This window comes from Cryptomeria japonica, chromosome 1 (assembly GCF_030272615.1).
Source record: "Cryptomeria japonica chromosome 1, Sugi_1.0, whole genome shotgun sequence".
In the NCBI taxonomy this organism is placed as follows: Eukaryota; Viridiplantae; Streptophyta; class Pinopsida; order Cupressales; family Cupressaceae; genus Cryptomeria; species Cryptomeria japonica.
This window is the reverse complement of record NC_081405.1, coordinates 594,791,659-594,811,823: the sequence shown is the minus strand read 5'-3', so window position 1 is coordinate 594,811,823 and position 20,165 is coordinate 594,791,659. Positions and strand designations below refer to the sequence as shown.

At 33.2% G+C, this 20,165-nt stretch overlaps 2 protein-coding genes across 2 annotated transcripts; both read left to right on the top strand.

Moving 5' to 3' along the window:
- The first annotated feature begins 2,908 nt into the window (after positions 1–2,908).
- Positions 2,909–8,660, top strand: LOC131858149 (guard cell S-type anion channel SLAC1-like). The gene is made up of 4 exons (XM_059211225.1): positions 2,909–2,965; positions 7,776–7,971; positions 8,089–8,465; positions 8,607–8,660. The coding sequence occupies exons 1-4, from the start codon at positions 2,909–2,911 to the stop codon at positions 8,658–8,660; spliced, it is 684 nt and encodes a 227-aa protein (XP_059067208.1).
- A 7,404-nt stretch (positions 8,661–16,064) lies between these two features.
- LOC131028872 (guard cell S-type anion channel SLAC1-like) lies at positions 16,065–18,617 on the top strand. Its single transcript, XM_057959249.2, has 5 exons — positions 16,065–16,110; positions 16,211–16,398; positions 16,488–17,273; positions 17,371–17,544; positions 18,519–18,617. Exons 1-5 carry the CDS (start codon positions 16,065–16,067, stop codon positions 18,615–18,617), a joined length of 1,293 nt encoding a protein of 430 aa, XP_057815232.2.
- The last annotated feature ends 1,548 nt before the right edge of the window (positions 18,618–20,165 follow it).

Sequence of the window (20,165 nt, the reverse complement as noted above, 5' to 3'; positions counted from 1 at the left end):
TTTGTAGTAAGTATGTGAATACAAATTGAGGGGCCTACAATTAAAGGAAGGCCAATAGCCTAGACCACACTGCTCATTACAAAAGGAGTCTCACTAACTACGTAAAAATTTAGAGTACAATCCAGAAGGAGGAATGAACTACAACAATAGCATCTCCTATGCATGAATACAGTTTCGGTTAAGCTCAATACCAAAGGTCTTAAACCTCTTTCATAAACCCAAATTGATCACCTATGATCAACCAAATCTTTTGCATGAATGATTATTACATTATTCACTTGCATACCAAATCTACAATGAGATCATACACATATATATACAAACCCTTGACCTCAAACAATTAGGTCGGCCACCCAAACAATAAAACCTATTACATAATTATAAAAAATTGCATCTTGAGGTCAAACAAATATCATCCAACCCATAATTCATCCTGGAAACACATCAAGAAGTCCCAACAACACGTTACATTAAGCCGGTCAGTAATCTAGATAGCATAGAAGAGGTCTAGTGCTAAATGAAACACCACCGATCAACTGGAACATGAACATGATAACCATTAGCATCCTGAATCCCTACTAGAAGCCACACCAGCACCACTTATGCATAATATCAAAAGATCTTCAACAAATGTCTGCCAATGAAACCCTCACCAAATCATTAAACCAAGCTTACTAGCATATAAGATAGTATCCGATCACCAAATCAATACCAGTTGACTGAACATATATCTGAGTAGCATGAATAGAAGATCTAAGCCAATTCCATATACCAAAGTATATTGGATCAACATGATCAGACCAAGTAGATACCGATAAACAGCCAAAGTAGCTAGTGTTGACATCAATGACAAAACATCAATGTAACACAAGCAATTCCTGCAAATTGCCAACATGTGTGTCCCAACAAAATCCAACACCCAAGTTCACCTATTCAAAATATTTTATATTGTAAATTCCAACAAATGCATCCAAATTTACTGAATGTTTTAATGTATAGAGATGACCAAACTATTTAATAAAATATTTTGTCTTTATTGCAAAATTTTTGAGTCTACATCATTTATTCACCTAAACTAAGAAAATTAATAATAAAACATATTTTTGATTGATGAGAATGGCACCTACATGATGGATGTTGTTGCAATAAACACGCAGGTATAGAATTATTTTAATACGAATTCACAAAATTGAATTGAGTGGTAAAGCCATCCTTTCAAATTTCAAGAAAGGTTCAACAAACTCCATAATAGAAATTTGGTAACTCCAATTGCTTCTTATTTCCTCTCTTCTAGGATTTAGCTAGAACGAGCATTCTTCTCCTCCAATAAATTTTCTCTTCACTCTTCTTTTGCAACATGGAATTGAATCTACCATAATCAGATCTCCTCAAAATCTTGCTCCACACAACATTCCTCCTAATCTCACCACTTATCATTTTTCTCCTCTTCTTTTTTGGTTTTAACCCACACAATTTTGACTACCTCCACCAAATGCATTCTATAATCTCATTTGTGCTTTGCACTTCTATATATATACACAATTCCAACATCCATAGTTGCAACATCTATAACTAACATCTCTATGCTATATTGCTTCATGCTCACCCTCATCCTCAATCCCTCTAAAGGACATTTCATAACATTTGCCACATCTTCATTTTTATTTTTCTCTATCCCTACTTCAACACATCTTGCCATAGTTACAATATCTTTCATTTCTTCTTTCATGCCTTCCCAAAGAAATGTCTCTATTGCAACCTTACTCACCACACTCTTAATGTCTTCATATAGACATACTATTGAAACTTCATCTATTTTTGCAACTTTATCTTCACCTTCCTAAAATATTAGACCTTCCAAGTCCTCTATTGCAACCTCTTTGTTTGTTGCAAATCCAAGGAGATCTGTTGCATCTTCCTCTTTCTTGCACTGAACATCCACAACTTCTATATACACAATTCCAACATCCATAGTTGCAACATCTACAACTAATATCTCCATGCTATATTTCTTCATGCTCACCCTCATCCTCAATCCATCTAAAGGACATTTCATAACATTTTCCACATCTTCATTTTTATTTTTCTCTATCCCTACTTCAACACATCTTGCCATAGTTACAATATCTTTCTTTTCTTCTTCCATGCCTTCCCAAAGAAATGTCTCTATTGCAATCTTACTCACCACACTCTTAATGTCTTCATATAGACATACTATTGAAACTTCATCTATTTTTGCAACTTTATCTTCACCTTCCTAAAATATTAGACCTCCCAAGTCCTCTATTGCAACCTCTTTGTTTGTTGCAAATCCAAGGAGATCTATTGCATCTTCCTCTTTCTTGCCTTGAACATCGACAACTTCACTTTTTCTCTTTTTATTTAGGCTATCCTCAAAGGACGTGTTTGCAATATTCTCTCCATGTTGTTTACTTGCATATAGACCTATGGGAAACTTCGTTCCTTTCTTATTTGTCATTTCTTCAAACACTTGCAACATACTCTCAATTTGCAATTCAATTATCCTCTATAGAAAATTTGAAAGATGTTTCCTCTACCCACTCTTTATCTTAGTGGAGGTACTCTACACCTTCTAAATAACCTTATGTATATAAGAGAATAACTAACACAACTTATCAATCATAGGACTCTTATAACAAACTCTCATATATTCCACCGTTAAGTCCTAGTATAAATTGTCACATATTTCATAGTCTATTTATAATCTTAAAAAAGTAAGATCTAATTACACTAATGGAAAGAGAGACTCTCTTTTAATAAAATTTATTTTTTTTAAAAAACAAACTCATTACAAATTGAGGACAATTTAAATAATGTAGGATCAATTGTTTTCTCTTCAAGCTCTTAGTATTTCATATCCATGTGACTCCCTTTTGACTTTGGGACAATGGCTAGCAAAAATAGTGGTCTTTTAGGTATTGGGTTAGGGCTTATCCTTCCCATTGTAAGATTGGAAAATTAAATGGTTCTTATTTAATAAAATAGTAGACACAAGATAATAGGGATTATAGAGGTCTAGATAGAACTTACTAGACGTATATTGTTTGATTTAAGTATCCTTTCTTAGCAAGGGAGTTTGAGTACCCTGCAAATGAGATTCTCTTCAAGGCTTGTATTTAGAAATAAAATAAAATAATGACATCAATTTCTTGTAGAAGACTCATAGGATAACAAGAGAGTAAAATCATTTGAAATAGTAGAGCTAGAGCATACTTTAATATATCTTTCTCTATTAATTGAATCGACAGATGTACAAATTGAAGTTTTGATTGAGGTCATTAAGCTAGATATGTCATCTAAGTCTTTTATCCATTGGATTCTATTACCAGTAAATATAAATCATCATCCCAATAAGTTGAAGGGTAAGGATGGTAGGCCATTAAAAATCAAGGAAATAAAGGACGAAATCAAAGTAAGGGTTCAAGAAACCCTAGAAAATGCAAAAATCAATGGAGAGCTTATCATTTTCCATGACAAATATGAGGATAATAACATGGAATATTTGCGGTCTAAATGCCCCTAATAAAAAAGACCTTATCAATTCTCAAATTGAGTCTTATCAAGCAGAAATACTCATGCTCCAGAAGACCAAATTTTCCAAGGAAGGGAGCACCCAACCATTCAAAAAATAGAAAAAATGGAAATTCAATGCATGATCATCTTTGTGAGTGTCATGAGGTCTTCTAGTTTTGTCAGAAGAAAAAGACATCTAGGTAAAAAGAATACAAGTTAAATTTAACTAAATTCAAGATCAAGTTATCTACTTAGTTTTAGGTTTTAGTTTCCAAATATCTATGCTCCCAATTCAACAGTGCAGAAAAATATCTCGTCGGACTCTATCTCATTAGTATCGGAAAATTATATTGAGGATCCATTCATCCTAGGAGGATATTTCAATGCAATTTTATCTATTGAATAGGCTGGTAGCAATCATCCCCACTATCAAAATAAGAAAAAAATTAAATGATTTTGTATTGAATAATTGTCATAAGGACAGTGTTCCTTCCAATGGAAATGTGACTTGGACTAATAGAATGAAATATTTTTTGTATATAGCTATGAGATTGGATAGATTATTCACTAACCCAATATGGGTTGCTCAGTATGTTATGTGTTCATTAGAATTTCCACCTCTTTCTAGTTCTAATCATAATGTACTCTAGCTATATATGGCATTTACTTCTTTAAAAGGTAAGAAAAAAACATCTTTTATGTTTAAACAAATGTGGTTTGGGTATTTGACATTTATTTCTCTTCTTAAGGATTGGTTGTAGAGTTCTCCTTTGTTTCATAGTTCAAGGATGTTATTATTGTGTAAGAAGATCCAAATTCTCAAATCCAAGATAGGAGAATGGAATATACAAGTGTTTAAGAATGTGTTTGCTTACAAAGCTAGCCTAGAACCATAATTAAGGATCATTAATGAGGAAATTGTTTAGAAAGGTATAAATGATCGATCCTACTAACTCCAAATTCACTTGCGACATAAATTAGATGAAGCTTTCAAGGAAAAAAAATTTCACACCAAAAGTCAAGGGAATTATGGCTTTGGGAAGGGGATCTAGAAATACTTTTTTTTTTTGTACACATACCAAGATTAGAAGTATTTACAATTTAATTTTGTAAATTAAAAGCTAGTTTAGGAGAAATTCACAATGATAAGAATAAGATTTAGGGTGAAGTATTTTATTTTTTCTTTAGGATTTTTGTACAGCCTCCAACAAATCACATTGCCAATGCAATTGATTGTGAAGATCCTTTGGACCATATCCCTTCAATGATTTATAATTAAGAGAATCTTGAACATATTAAGCCTTTTTATTTAGAGGATAATAGTGTTGTACACACCATAGTATTGAGGGGGGAGGAATGAATTAGTCTAGACCAATCCTTCTTAGATCTATATAACTATTAATCTTCTATTGTAATTACAAAGTATGAAAGCACAAAACTCATTCAAGACACAAACACCATATTTATGTGTTAAACCTTATAACAGAAAAACCATAGTGAGAATCACACTCAAAATATAATAAAATTGGTTACAAGGTTTTAGGCTCACTTCGAAGGAGAAATAGGGGCTTGATGGACTTGCAATGCTTATGTGTAAAGCCTTAGCACAAGATACAAAGAGACTTGTATATGTAAGATGCACTATCTCAAGATAAGATAGAGAATTCTACCAACAGACTCGTTATCCACTAAAAAAAAAGAGAAATAGCTAAAACTAAAATGAGTATGATCTCTTGACCATGAAATTGACCATGAACTTAGTTGTCAATCAACCAATATCTTGGAAAGCATATCTGATCACTATCACTCTAATGCACCACTATCAAGGCACTTCTCAATTAACTTTTGCACATCACCAACATAAAATCTTCTTGAATATTATTCTTAGCTACTTCACAATGATTCACACACATTTCATATATGAACCGACACAACCATACATTCTTATATATAACTTTCCTCGCCAAAAACCTTAATTAGGTTGGCCAAAATACAATATAATCAACATTACAAAAACTAGATCATTTGGACCTAAAAAAATAACACCCTTCCTCTCTAGGAGATAAAAGGGACCAAAATATATCATAATACATTCATTAAACTAGATTTCAATGAACCACACATGTTTCCATCATTGCTAAGATCGATGCCAAACAAAGTGTCTAGAAAGATAATGAAACACATTAATTGGTCAGCTCAAAAACACATTCCAATGCAAATTACTAAGTGTGGATCACAAAATGACATAGTGATATTGATATCAAGACACTAACTCATCCTCAAAAGATTATCTAGACAAAAAGAGCATAATATAAACAAGATAGATCAACTAGAACAATTGAGACTGAACACCTCAAAGCATACCAAGTACATACTAACATAAGTAACTTGTGGAACAAAAACAATAGTTTAAAGTTGAACTAGAATACTAATGAAGTGAACATGTCCTCCAAACTACAACTCTTGAATCCACATATATAGCATCTATTAGGTAATTTTTAGACCAATTTGATCAATAGCCTTATTGTCAGAAAACAACAACATCTACCTCATTGTCTGAGAAATTAGAGGAGATGCACATTTGATAGTAAATCATTCATAGAATATAAACATTATATCTAACTCCACACATCATGACCATAATAATCCAAAAGGATGCAAAACATTCTTTCACTAGAATGTTAAATACTCTTTCCTGCATATTAAAAATTCATGTACTATAACCTTTTGGAGCAAACTTATGTATGCAAAACACAAGTAATAGGCAACACGACAACATCTGAATATCTAATCTTGGATCTTTACTAAACACTTGCAATCAAAGATAAATGACAACCATATAAGACTAGTATCTATGGCAACACAATGCATCAACAATCATCATCTCCACATCTGCTTACATCCCTATCATATCTATATATCTACTACATATTATGCACAATTGATTGTGATAAGCCAAGAAAGGTACCATTTTTTTTACCTAGGACATAGATAGCCTTACATGCATATTAAATTTTACTCATCATTACTACCAAATGAAACATTAGTTATTTCATATAGAAACATCCACAACTATAAATTTTAGGAAAACCATACATGTAATCAACAACACCACTATTAGATAGAGCATCAACATTTAAACCTATAATTATCAATATTTGTACTAATATTTTTGAGCCATGTAGTCTCCATTATTGATCATCAACTAAGCACTAGAAAAATGATTACCAGCTAAATCATCAACTGAAGCACATCAGTTGAGCATCATCAAACCATTAACTGAAATATATCAACTAAATATCGCCAAACCATCAATTAAAATATGTCAACTAAACATTAGACAAATCATTAACTAGAAAACACATCAAGTAAACATCATTAGACCATCAACTAAAACATATAAAATGGACATTAGAAAAATTATAAACTTGATCTAAATATAGACAAATACAAAAAGATAGGCCATATTAAACATTTGTGAAATCGATCAACTACATCAACTGATTATGACAAAACACCAAACAAGTTCAACATCAATGACAACACAACAAAGCATTACTCAGGTTTCTAACAATTAGAACAATTATTTTTTCTATGTATCTAGATAAAGCTACATCAACTAATTATGACAAAACACCAGACAGGTTCAACATCAATGACAACACAATAAAGCATTACTCAGGTTTCCAATAATTAGAAAAAATATTTTTTCTATGTATCTAGATAAAACTTAAGGCCTAGATAGTTATATTGATCTATTTTTCTAGAAATATTCATAACTTGTCAAATTTAATGACTAGAAAACTTTGGAGGAGTTGAAACTAAATGATAACAATCCTAAACAATTCAACACCACTTTTATTGATCTCATTCTAAAATCAGCTACTCCTTCTATCTATGTAGATTACAAATGTATTTCTTTATGTAATAAAATACATAAAATTTTCACTAAAGCTATTTCAATTAGATTAGCAAAGCTTATTCCCAAATTCATTTAAGAGGAAAAGGGGTTTTATTCCAGGGAAAGAAACAACTAAAGGGGATTTAATAGCTCATGAGATATTATAGTATGTCAATTAGTATAAGTGTGAAGATATGCTCATTAAGTTAGATATGATGAAGGCTTGTGATTCTACCAACTAGAAACTTTTAGATCAATTTCTTTTGAAACATAGATTCAAATTTTTTAGTGCTAGTCAATGGGACTCCATTTGGCTTCTTTTCTTCAACTTATGGAGTAGGACAAGGAGATCCATTCTGGTCATTTTCACATATTTTTGGGCCTCTACAGTCAAACTGTTCTCTCGAAAACTCTGGACGGAGACTCTACGTCATTTATTCATTTACCTTTCAAGCTTCCAAGTCATTTCACACTGGGACTATGGTTGCTTTCTTTATTAAGCTTCCTCCTCATATCAGGAGCATATATTTTAAAAGGTTTTCTTTATTTTGAGACTGTTCGCATGGAGTTCTACGATCGGGTGAGGGTGAACTACTTCTTTGTTCCCTAGATAGCAGGCATCTTATTAATGTTGGGACTTCCTTCTGATGTAGCACCTGTTAAAGCACAACCGATACTGTGGTGCATATTCATGGCTCCAATCATAGTATTGGAGCTCAAAATCTATGGTCAATGGGTCACCAAAGGAAAAAGATCTCTTACAAGAACTGCAAATCCTTCCACATATTTATCAGTTATTGGAAACTTCGTGGTTGCTCAACTCGCAACAAGAGTGGATTGGAAGAAAGTTGCAATGTTCTTCTTTACCATGGGATTAGTTCACTATGCGGTTGTCTTCGTCACACTTTATGAGAGACTCTCCTCGGATGTCATAGTTTCTAGAAAGTTGTCACCTGTGTTCTTTCTATTTATTGCAGCTCCAAGCTCTACAAGCCTAACATGGCAGGGAATCTCAGGATCTTTCTATATGGTCTACAGGATGTTTCCTTTTCTCTCACTTTTCTTGTAGTCAGCCTTGGTTATTATGGTCAGTTTTTAAGCTTGAAGTAGATCTCCTTCAACATAACGTAAATAGTAATTTGTGTTGCTATTCTTTTGTTGTGCTTTGCAGATAGTGAGACTAAATTTATATCGAGATACGATGTGGAGATTTTCAGTGATTTGATGGGCATGTGCATATCCTATGACTATAACATTGGTGGCTACAATCAAATATGAAGAGGAAGTTAGGCATCAATTTGCTCAGATTTTAGTATTAGTTTTGTATTCATCCTCTATAGGTATTGTTATTTTTCTTGTTGTCTTCTCTACTATGGATTTGGTACTGGCCAGGAACCACTTGTTTTCTGATGACAGGCTTACTCATCTCTATCAAGCAAGCTAAAAATGATTGTCCAATAATTTCGTGTTTGACCTTATCCAACTCTTCTTCTGATCGGAGGATTCCAGGTCGCAGTGAAAGCGGAATACATATTGGATGGAAGTGATTAGATTGGAAGGTTGAGTTGTTTTTTGGTTTGAGGATCACATTTTACAACATATTTCAATAGTGATTTTTTATGGCCAGTCTTAAACCACACATTAAACAACATATTAAGTTTAGAGAAAGTCAGTCAATTTTGAATGTTTAACATTTTTAAGTTTAGAATTCAAAGCTTACTCTTGATTTAAACCCATCTAATAATCATTTTTAAAAAGTTTCATGTTATATCTAAAAAGTTCAGATTGACATTTAAGGAAAATCTCATAGTTATTTTAATATCGATTAATTTAGATTATATTTTGTAAGAGTAAATTATTTTATATAAAATATTTATGCTAATGAAATTAATTAAATAATTAATTATGTTTATGGAGTCTATTGAACTATAAGAAATATGCTTTATTCAGTTTAATCATTAATTAAATTAACTTTATAACAATGAATTAAGATTAAAAATGTCCAAGGGGTTGAGCTTAACTGGTTAAAACACTGGGTTCTCACTGTGGAGACCCAAGTTCAATTCCCAATAGGGACATCTAAAGTGGAATTCTAAGCTGTGACTCTTGGCCTTCCATAGGATGGGGAAGGTCTTGGGGTCAATCTAATCAAACATAATAATAATAATAATAATAATAATAATTCAAAAGATATGTAATGGGGATGGGGCCCCTACTATGTCCCCACTGGTTCATAGCTCCAGTCAAAAGTTATTCAAGCTTTGGCCAATTACCGATCAAAAAAAAAATTTAAGATTAAAAATAATAAGTAAACATACAATGGACTTAAATTGATCATAGTGTTCTCAAAAAATGTTCAAGATTACATTATGTTTTCTTACATTTTCCTCAAATTCAATGAGTGAAGATTCTTAAGACCACCTACCTAGGAATCTTATTTAGGATAAGATTTTAGTTTGCATTCTTAATGGAAAGAATAGCTAAATTAAATTATCAATTAAGTGGAAGGAGTTTGACTAATATAGTTAAATAGTTGAGACTCAAGCTGGATATATCTCAACTTTTATTCTTATTAATGTAATTTTCATTACCAATGGATAAATCTTATTAAACAAATCAATTCAACACCAAAATTAAACCTATCATTAATGTTTGTCTTTTGGTATCTAAAGTAGGATCTACAACCTAGATGGGCTCCATGAAATAGAGTTAGTATATTTAATTTAGAATTACTCCAACTTGTCGAGTTAGAATATTTTGCACAAATTGCTTCTAATCTTGATAAAGTACGAATCGCAAACATATTAAGGATTTAGAAAGTTACTCAAAAAACCTCAATTAGATCTTTTCACACTAGTGTAGTAATGACTTGTGGCATATGAGGACTAGGATTATATATGTTTGGATCTTGGATTTTATTTTAATTATTACCACACTATGGTCTATTTTAGTTCTATGCCCTATAGATAGTAGAGACCTCTAAGAAGCATTATATTGATCCCTTTATCATTATTTTGATCTCATATAGTTGATAAGTGTTTTGTAATAGAATATTTTTACATCTATATCCTAGTTTGTGTGTGGCATCCACCATAGTATGGGGCATTATAGAGGATTGATAGCTAGAGGTAGAGAACATACTAGAGTTTATTTACTATTGGATATTTATGGTAAATTAGTTTAGAATGGAAACCTAACTCATCTTATACATTGAATATCATAGCACTATTTAATTTTGCTACTCCTCCCTCTTAACCCATAGGAATGGAAAGAGGAGTCACATTATATTAGTGGATATGGGGTGAGAGGGAGGAACAATCCAAGATCTAAAAGCATTGGGAATAATATACTTCCATATATGTCTAGCAAGAAGAGGTGTGGGTGCATTACTAATTGAGAAAAAATGGATAAAATACTAGAGACAATAATGGAAGGGGTAGGGGTCACACTAGATGTCATAAAGGTGACAACATGAGGAGTACTAGTCATAGAGAAAGATAATATTGGAGAATAAATATTAGAAGATAGTTAAGGATGAGAATCTACATATAATTGGAACAAGCCAATATGGTTTCAATTCTTAACACTGGAAGGATCAAATAACCAACCTTTAAATTAAAATATATCTCTAACTTTTATAGAATATGCATAAGTAGTTCTAGAGAAGTATGTATATTTATACCCAAACAAAGATTAAAATATTTTTTAATGTAATTGTAGTGTATGGAAGAATATTTACATATCATGATATTGGTAATAATTGTTAATACGGACAGGCTTATCTATCCATTGTATAAGATAACTTTATATAATAAGGTAATTTTATAGGTCTCTAATAATATACTAATAGATGTCAAAAGTGTATGGTATACTCCACGTGTTGATAGAAGTATGAAACATCTTTAACTTACATGGTGTCAAGCTCCAAACTTGTATGGTTCAAAAAACATGTGGAGTATAAGTAGTGAGGTGTTTTCATGTATAGTATTGAATTTGATATATCCAAGTGAAGGAATTTGTATCCATGTAAAAGGATAAAAAATGTATAGTTTTAAGTTGAAATTTATTATAATTATTCTATAATAAATAAAATTTAAATAAAACGATATGTATAAATTAAATTTAAATAAGATAAAATGTATAAATTAAATTAATTCTAATATCTTTTATCTATTATTATTTGTAAATCCATTAGAATACACAAAGAAGAAGTAGAAGAGTTAGAATGAATTAAAAAATAATCAATTCTGTCACCTTTGCAGCACCTTCCCTACCTGTGCCAACATGGAAGGTTTCGATTAGGATATGGACATCCTTCAAAGCTTAATAGAAGGGATTTTTTGTCAAATTTTATAGTTGAAAATGCTCTGGTATAGATGTTTGCAAAATGTGGAAGCATAGGTAAAGCGCATGAATTGTTTGACAAAATGCCTCGAAGAGATGTTATTTCGTGGAATACAATGATTTTAGGATATGCATAAAATGGAAGCATAGAGCACGCAAACAGTTTAAAAAACGCCTCAAAGAAGCGTTTTCTCACTGGAATGTCCTAATTGCAGATTATTGACAAAATTGATTTTTTTAAAAGGCTTTCGGAACTCTCATGAAAATGCACGTATAAAGCCAAACTCTGCAACTAGCCTATGTCAAAATGGGAGCTTTGGAAAAACGTATTGACATCTATTAAAGCATAAGGTTTAGAGCAATTCTCGTCAGTTGCAAAAGCTCGACCATTTTTTTCTCTTGTTTACAAGAAATTCTAGGTGCATCCTTATTCTATCCCCCATTTCTCCAAACTTTGCTTTTTTTTAATAAATCTATCTTACGTTTTTTGGAAAATTACATGATTGCATTCTACAAGTGTGTTAACATCCTTATACCAAAACTGGTCTCTGTTCCTTCTATTGGCAACTTGAGTTGTTTTCAATGGCAACTTGAGTTGTTTTCAATGGGCTCTTTATTATTTTCTATCAACTAGTCGATATAGTTTCAATCTTTGATTCTTATTATTTTTAAATGTAGAAGTAGGATCAAGGTTATAGTAAATATGATACCACTAAAGAATGTGAACAAAAAGATAAAGGAAATGGATAAGGAAAATATGAAACTCCAAAAGTCTATGATTCGAGAAATTGGTTACAGATCATTAATGTGGTGTGCCTAATCCTAGAAGAAAAAGAGTAACGAAAATGGGGTAGAAGACTTTCAAGGTTCAAAGATTGCTTTTACAATTTTACCACATACCTTATACCTTTTGGATATGATGGCATGAGTAATACTATAAGTACTGGTCCAACAAGGATGAAGGAAGATGGGAAATGGCATGATAGAAATAAGCAAGGAAAATACAAAAACCCAAATATTTTGAGTTGTACAATGTATTACAAATTACAAATTCCAAAATATGAATCTTCCTATCCTTGATTTATCCTCGATTTCAAAGAATAGATATTGGTGATATTGGTAATCCAGAACAATATATTAATTTTTGGAATGAGAAATTTAGATCAAACACTAGCCCCAGGGGAAAGGATGATTCTCAAATTGAAAACCCAAGGCCAAGGTGACTGAAAATTCCCCCAAAGAGAATCTCTTCCAAACAATTTGATCTTCCATAGATTAAGAATATAGGATTTAAGTGATATTTGGAGGGGTTGCAACTCAACATTAACTTCAAACAATTTAATGCACTTATTATCTTCAAACTAGTCAACCACCAAAATTCTAAATCTAACTTTGCACCTTTCCATGTATTTGGTGTAAGTTGTATGATTGTAAAGTGATCCATGGCCAATCCAGCTATCCTCCCAAAATTTAATTCACCTACCAAACCCCAGATTCCATCCAGCTCCAACGTTAACAATAGTCTTCACATGAATATTAAAGTTCCATAGAGTTGATACTGAAGGAATTTCATTAGATGCAAGAAATCTCTGAATTGAATCAGTATTTTGAAGATACTTCCTTTTCCATAAAATACTTCTTAGACTGAGACCATCCCATTTTTTAGATTTACAAACAAAATCCCATGCCATCATAGGCATTTTTTTTTTCCTTCAACTCCAAACCAAAGAAACTTCTTCTAAATATTTTCAATTGGTTCAGCATATTTAGAAGGGATTTTGAAAAAGATGAAAGCATAAACTGGGAGATTTTGGAGGGTTGCTTTTAATAGTTGAACTTGACTTCGACAAGTTTTTGTTATTTGGTGTGAAAAAGGGTTGAATGATAAGCGAATGGAGAGATTATTTTGAAAATATACATGAGTGCAATACGTGAATAGAGATGATATGATCAGAGGAACATGTGATATGGAGTTTTAAAATAAAGCATAACATTTTTTAAGAAGTCAATTAAATCACTCTTGATCAGTGTCATTATTTTTTATTTTATGATGAAATGTTTGTTATAAATAGAGTGAGGCTTTGACAGGATAATCATCAAGAGGAGATTTATGATCAAACAGTGATTAATGATTTTGTTGTTGTGAAAAATTGCAAAGCAGAGACGAGAAAAAAAAATTGTGACTTTTTTGAATCTAAATGATTCAAAGAGTTCTAGTATACTAGATGTTTTGTATGGAAACAGAGTAATCCTCTAAGATTTTTATTTTTGTGAATATCCAAGGAGTGGGTGCTTCTTAACTTTGGTGTCGGTGCTCCTAAATTGTAACTAGTGCATTTTTGCCAATGAGGGCTAATATAAGAACTAAGTTATTGAGATTAGAAAACATCTAATTCCTCATAATTAAATTAATAATTATTATTTTAAGGGGTTTGTCTTCAATTCTTCCCTAACCCTAATGAAGGATGGTGGAACAACTATGCTAGGGTGCTTGGAAATTGTCTACAAGTAGGCTCCCTCAAGGTTTCAAGAACACCTATCCATGCCCATCTCAAGATTTGCCCTCAAGGCTTTTGAAATATGTCATTACCCTATCTTGGGACTATCTTATCTTGTGGAAAAATTACTTCGCCTCTCCCTACACAAACCCCCTATCCCTACGTAGGCATTAGTAAAAGACTAAGGACTAGAGCATTAATATATTAATTTCATTACGTATTATAAATTTTAATGCATACATTTGAAATTAATTATAAATATGATTTCACTATTTATAACAAATACAAATGCAACAATGTACATAACAAACCATGCATTAGCCCCTTATTCCTAATAGCATTCAAAAAATACTATTTTGTAACTCAGTATTGATTCATATACAAGTTATAGCATACCAACTTGTTGTTATATGATGCTTGCCAACAATTAATTATTATTGTTCCCCTTATGATCCCTTCCTTGGGATGAGTACCAAATGTATTTAATAATTCTCGATTCTTTTTCCTTTATATCTCTCAATGTGAGGGAGAGGTCACACCTCTTCATCGTGTATGCCCTTTGGCAAGAGACACACCTCTTCATCGTGTATGTCCTTTATATCTCTCAATGTGAGGGAGAGGTCACACCTCTTCATCGTGTATGCCCTTTGGAAAGAGACACACCCTTTCACCATTAGTACCCTTTGAAAGAGTGCAACTCTTCATTATTTCTACCCTTTGAAAGGGACACAACCTTTCACAATTAGATTTGCAGTTTTGATTCCCAAATTATCCCTTCTTCAAATGAGTTCTCTTCTCCCTTTTATACCTCATATTTGGGAGCATCACAGCATATCATTTCATGCCTTTTGACCATTCATTAACTTTAATCAAATTTTAATTATATTTTATTTATTGTTTTATATTTTAATTTAATATTTATTTTTAGTCTTTTGTACTTTTATTTATCATTAAATTATATTTCAAAAGGAGGACATGATAACAAATAACAATCTTATCTTCCAGTAGCAAAAGGATTTTTTAATAAATGATATATGCTAACAGTGAAAAGATTTTTTTTGAATAATAATAATCATATCTGTTACTGGGAAGATTTTTTTATGGAATCATAACAATCTTGTCTGCCAGTAATGAAAAAAAAAATTCATTGCCTAAAAAGTTGTGTGGCAAATTTTTTTGACACCTAGAAGTTGCACCTAAAAATGGTTTAATGACAGACTAATAGCATTAATCTCGTAATAGTCAAGATGCTCACGTAACTTAGTATGAATCTCGTAATAGTCAAGATGCTTACAGCAATACAGAGAATGGCGCTTATGAAATATTCAGGTTACCATGTGATTGCTCAGAATTTTCTATACCCTGCTCTGTACGGGATTTTCGATTCCAGAGATATAAATGCAGCCGAGAATGGATCAAACAAATATACACAGACACTGTTAACATATGTATTTCACAAATAATAGTCAAGACTCCTGTTTTCTTTCGTAGCGTGGAAGGAAGTGCTTTCTGATAATGCACGGACGGACTTATCAAAACAAATTCTACGGATTCAAATTAAGAAATTTCGACGAACGTTACGCACGTGGAAATTTATCTGTCATTTTTCTCATCAAAGTCATCAGAAATCATCCCTTAATTTTCTCGCCAAAAGTCAATACAAAATTACAAAATAATTCTTATAAGAGCAATTGGGTGCGAAAAAACAAGTTGTCTTGAAGCTCCATTCTTTGGTTCCACAATTCACTGCAACTTAATAACTTTAAGCTGCTTGGTTAGAATTTCCCATGGATTGTCCTGGACATTTACAGTGCTGCTCAAATGTAATTGCAGGTGACTTTCAAAATAAGGGGATGAATTCATGACGTTTCTATTGATTATGCTCAATGTCAAGGTTTTACAGAATCTGTGATCTCTTCAGTTTGCTTTTCAGATATAGTTACTGACCAGAGATCAATCGAAAATCCCGCGAATGAGATTTATGATGATGAAAATTTGAGTAATAAGGTACCTAGAATTTCATTTCAGGAAAGAGGAAGCTTCTTTAGCCGGCCGTCCTCGCCCAATGACAAAATTATTACGACAGAGCTGCCTTCCTCGGAGAGATTACCGACCCAGAAGGTAAGTTGTTTGCCCTTAACTCCATTTTATGTTATTAAACGAAGCTCCATCTCTGTATTTGATGCAGTTTTTTCCTTCCTTTTTTCCAGAATAAACAGGAGCAAGTGGGTTCCATAAGGCCCAACAAACTACCATTTCTACAGAGAATTCATTCTGGCCATTTTCATATATGCCTTGGTCTTTGCAGTCAAACTGTTCTTTGGAAAACTCTAGAGGAGAACTATTCATCAGTCATTCATATTCCTCTCAATCTAGCCGCTCATTTCACGTCTGGGCTGTGGTTTGTTGCTTTATTAAGTTTTGTTCTGATATCTGGGTCAAACCTTTTAAAATGTTTGTTTCATTTCGAGACTGTTCGCATGGAGTATTTCGATCGTGTAAGGGTGAACTACTTCTTTGTACCGTGGATAGCAGCTGTGTTGTTAAGGCTAGGCCTTCCTTCCAGTATAGCTCCAGATAAAGTGCACCCTCTCCTTTTCTGTATATTTATAGTTCCCTTCTCTATCTTAGAGCTCAAAATCTACGGCCAGTGGTTCACCAAAGGGAAGAGGTGTCTAGCTCGATTCGCAAACCCTTCCACCTATTTCGCCATAATCGGGAACTTCGTGATAGCCCGTCTGGCAGCAAAAGTAAGATGGAGAGAAACTGCAATGTTTTTCTTGACTGTTGGATTAATTCACTATGCGGTTGTGTTCATCACGCTTTACCAGAGACTCCCATCAGACGTAGATTTGTCGAGAAAGATATCCCCGGTTTTCTTTCTGTTTATTGCAGCTCCGAGCTCGGCTAGCGTGGCGTGGGAAGCACTATCAAGATCATTCGACTCCTTCTCGAGGATGCTCCTGTTTCTCTCACTTTTCTTGTACTTGGCCTTGGTTAGTAAAAATATTAGTCCTTGGCAGAATTATATTTCTGAAAATTTATAAATTGAAAGACTAGCATTGTTGAAATCACTTTCCTCTCACTTGACAGGTAGTCAGAGTGGATTTCTTCTGTAACAGCATTAGGAAATTTTCAGTAATATGGTGGTCATTTGCATATCCCATGACAACAACATCTGTGGCCACACTCAATTATGCAGAGCAAGTGAAGTACCCAATTGCTCGGACTTTGGCTTACGTTCTCACTTGTGTCTCCATAATAGTGGTACTAATTCTTGTCGTTCTTACTATTGGTAGTATAGTTGGGGCAAGAGATAACCTCTTCCCTAATGATACCCTTATAATCCCCTGCGCGGAGGAGCGCAAGAAAACTTTGTTGCTAGCTAAAAGATCTCATGATTCAAGCTTCTCCTAGACTTAAATGTATAGTCGATTTGTATAATAACATGAACATTAACAAGCATGAGTTCTTTAATGGACTGTGTTACTAGAAAAATTTATCAAAATTAAAATAAGGTCGCTAAATAGATCTGTTTGGTCTGATACTTTCTTGTTAATCATATCCCTTTAAGTTTGAGGAGAATTGATATTTTGACTTACGACACTTGTTTATGAGATTACATTTTTTTTTTTTGAAATGTTTGTGTTATTCATCAGAAATCACATTAATAAGTGATTTTTTTCAAAAATTAGTATTATTTCAGATAAATCGTCTGAACAAATCAAAACACAAAATATGCCGTTTAAACCATTTTTAACTATCCCATTTTCAATAGACTTCATATATAATTTCCTCTCCCTTAATAAACTTTGAGCGTGTGTTTACGCCATGGTCGAAATAAGCAAAGGAGAGTTGAATCCGTGAAATTGTCTTAGGACGTCAATTCACATCGTTTTCTGGTTAGTTTCATTTAGTTAAATAAAATATGGCGTAGTGGATCACAAGACCTGTCGATCAGCGCTGCATCATTATGGACTTGTCTAGAATTACGTTTTCTTTATCCTCTCTGCACAATACATATTCTCGGTTCATCTTTTCTACATGAGGTCAAAATCTATTGTAAAAGAGGAACAAGGAAGGAAACTTTCGGTGTGTAATAGAGGAATTTATTAAAATCTGAAGATCAGAAGACAAAACAAACTATTTTTATATTCACTGGAAATACACGTTACATCTGTGACAGAGCTACAGCTCTTCATAAAAAAACTAAATACCATTACATTTGACTGTTTCCACAGCCTGTTACAGCTCTACAGAGCTGGACTCAGCCTGTTACATTTGACTGTTTCCACAGCCTGTTACAGCCTCTTATTTATAAAGGTCTTGGAACTGTCTAGATGCAACGCAGTCAAGCACCTGCATTGACTATGAATAGGAAGTCATGCTAGAAGTTTCTGATTTAAATGTTGGGCAGATATGGAAACTTCTACATTCAATGTTTGGTTTGACAATATGGAGCCTCTCCGTATGTGGATGGGAGAAATTAATGCCAACAAAATCTGTCTTCAGACCTATACATAGAAATGTGCTTGATGCGAACACAAAATTTGACTTCCGAGTGTGAACGGGAATATCTGAATACATCCAAGGACAGAATCGAAGCTCTTAAACAAATCGGACAACCTTTTTTAACATTTTGGGCGACAACGTTGGCGCTGTACATGCAGGAAAACAGAGCCGCCGGTGAAAGAATAAAAAATTATGGTCAATAAAGCAATAAGTAAAATAAAATAAAAGAGAGTTTAGAAGAAAAAAATCTTATTATTAAGAAAGGAGTAAGTTGTGGGATTGGATATCTAAAATATTTGGTGATTTTAATATGGTGGAACATTCAAAAGATGGAAGCTTATTCAATTATATTAAGTTCAGCAGTTCAAAATTTGGTAAATTGTATTGTCATATCATTGTGAGAATAGTAGATCCAATCCATAATAAATGTTTAAGTCATAATGAGATCTAGAACAATTGTGTAGTGTCCTAAATTGTGCCTAGTGCATTTATGACACTTATGCATGGTGCCCAGTGCATTAATGACGAGCTCATGAGCAAAATCCCATCATTCTGACATCATGAACCCCGAAGACAAAGTGCCTTTGTTTGGCCTAAAATCCTATTTGGGTTTATCTTTGGCAAGATGGAAGCGTGACACTGAGACATCTGTGCGCCACGCTAACCTCTCGATAAACACGCGGAATCTTGAATCCTGTAGTGAGTCGGACGCTTGCTGACACATGTCTTTTAGCTCGCCTTCGGCTGTAATGGCTCTACACGCCTCTTTTCCGTTTAAAAACTCTTCTTTGCTCATTTGGAAGGGTTCTACACTCTTGGCTCTTGTCTTGGCTCTCTCTCTTGGATTCTTGGCTTGACTCTTTGGCTCTCTTGAATGCTCTAAGAACATTATCAAGCTATCTCTATCTACAATGTTCTTGCAACTATCTTGCAACCACAAAACACATGTCTCGAGCTTCATCGTGCTCGTATCTTGAAAAGGAAGGTTTGGCTACATGCCTTGTCTTCTCTTTATCATTTATCTATCTCTTTTTATCATTGCATGCAATCATTTTATCATATCTCTAAGTGTATCTATTATCTAGGTGCATTTAGTTTATCAGTACATCACTTTTATCTATTGCCAATAGGGGTCCGCTTCCATTAACTAGAGTATAGTTTCTATTTGGATTTTATAATTTTATCTTTTATTGAGTCTATCTATCTAGCTATCTGTGGAGGTGGAAACACCAAAGCGGGGGTCTGACTGAGGCAGACCCCTATACAGCCCCAATATTTTTCCCCGTCTCTCCATGTGCAAGTGATGAATAGGTTCTGTGCTATGGAAGGAAGTCATTGTTGATTCTTGGGACGATTTTGTGTTTTCTAGTTGTATA

Bases quoted from the DNA above. Each gene is read 5' to 3' on its own strand.
- LOC131028872 (XM_057959249.2), top strand. From the start codon at position 16,065: ATGGATTGTCCTGGACATTTACAGTGCTGCTCAAATGTAATTGCAG. The intron at 16,111-16,210 runs GTGACTTTCAAA...TTTGCTTTTCAG, and splicing joins CTGCTCAAATGTAATTGCAG to ATATAGTTACTGACCAGAGA. The intron at 17,274-17,370 runs GTTAGTAAAAAT...CTCACTTGACAG, and splicing joins TTTTCTTGTACTTGGCCTTG to GTAGTCAGAGTGGATTTCTT.
- LOC131858149 (XM_059211225.1), top strand. From the start codon at position 2,909: ATGGCTAGCAAAAATAGTGGTCTTTTAGGTATTGGGTTAGGGCTTATC. The intron at 2,966-7,775 runs GTAAGATTGGAA...CTTATGGAGTAG, and splicing joins TAGGGCTTATCCTTCCCATT to GACAAGGAGATCCATTCTGG. The intron at 8,466-8,606 runs GTCTACAGGATG...TGTGCTTTGCAG, and splicing joins TCTCAGGATCTTTCTATATG to ATAGTGAGACTAAATTTATA.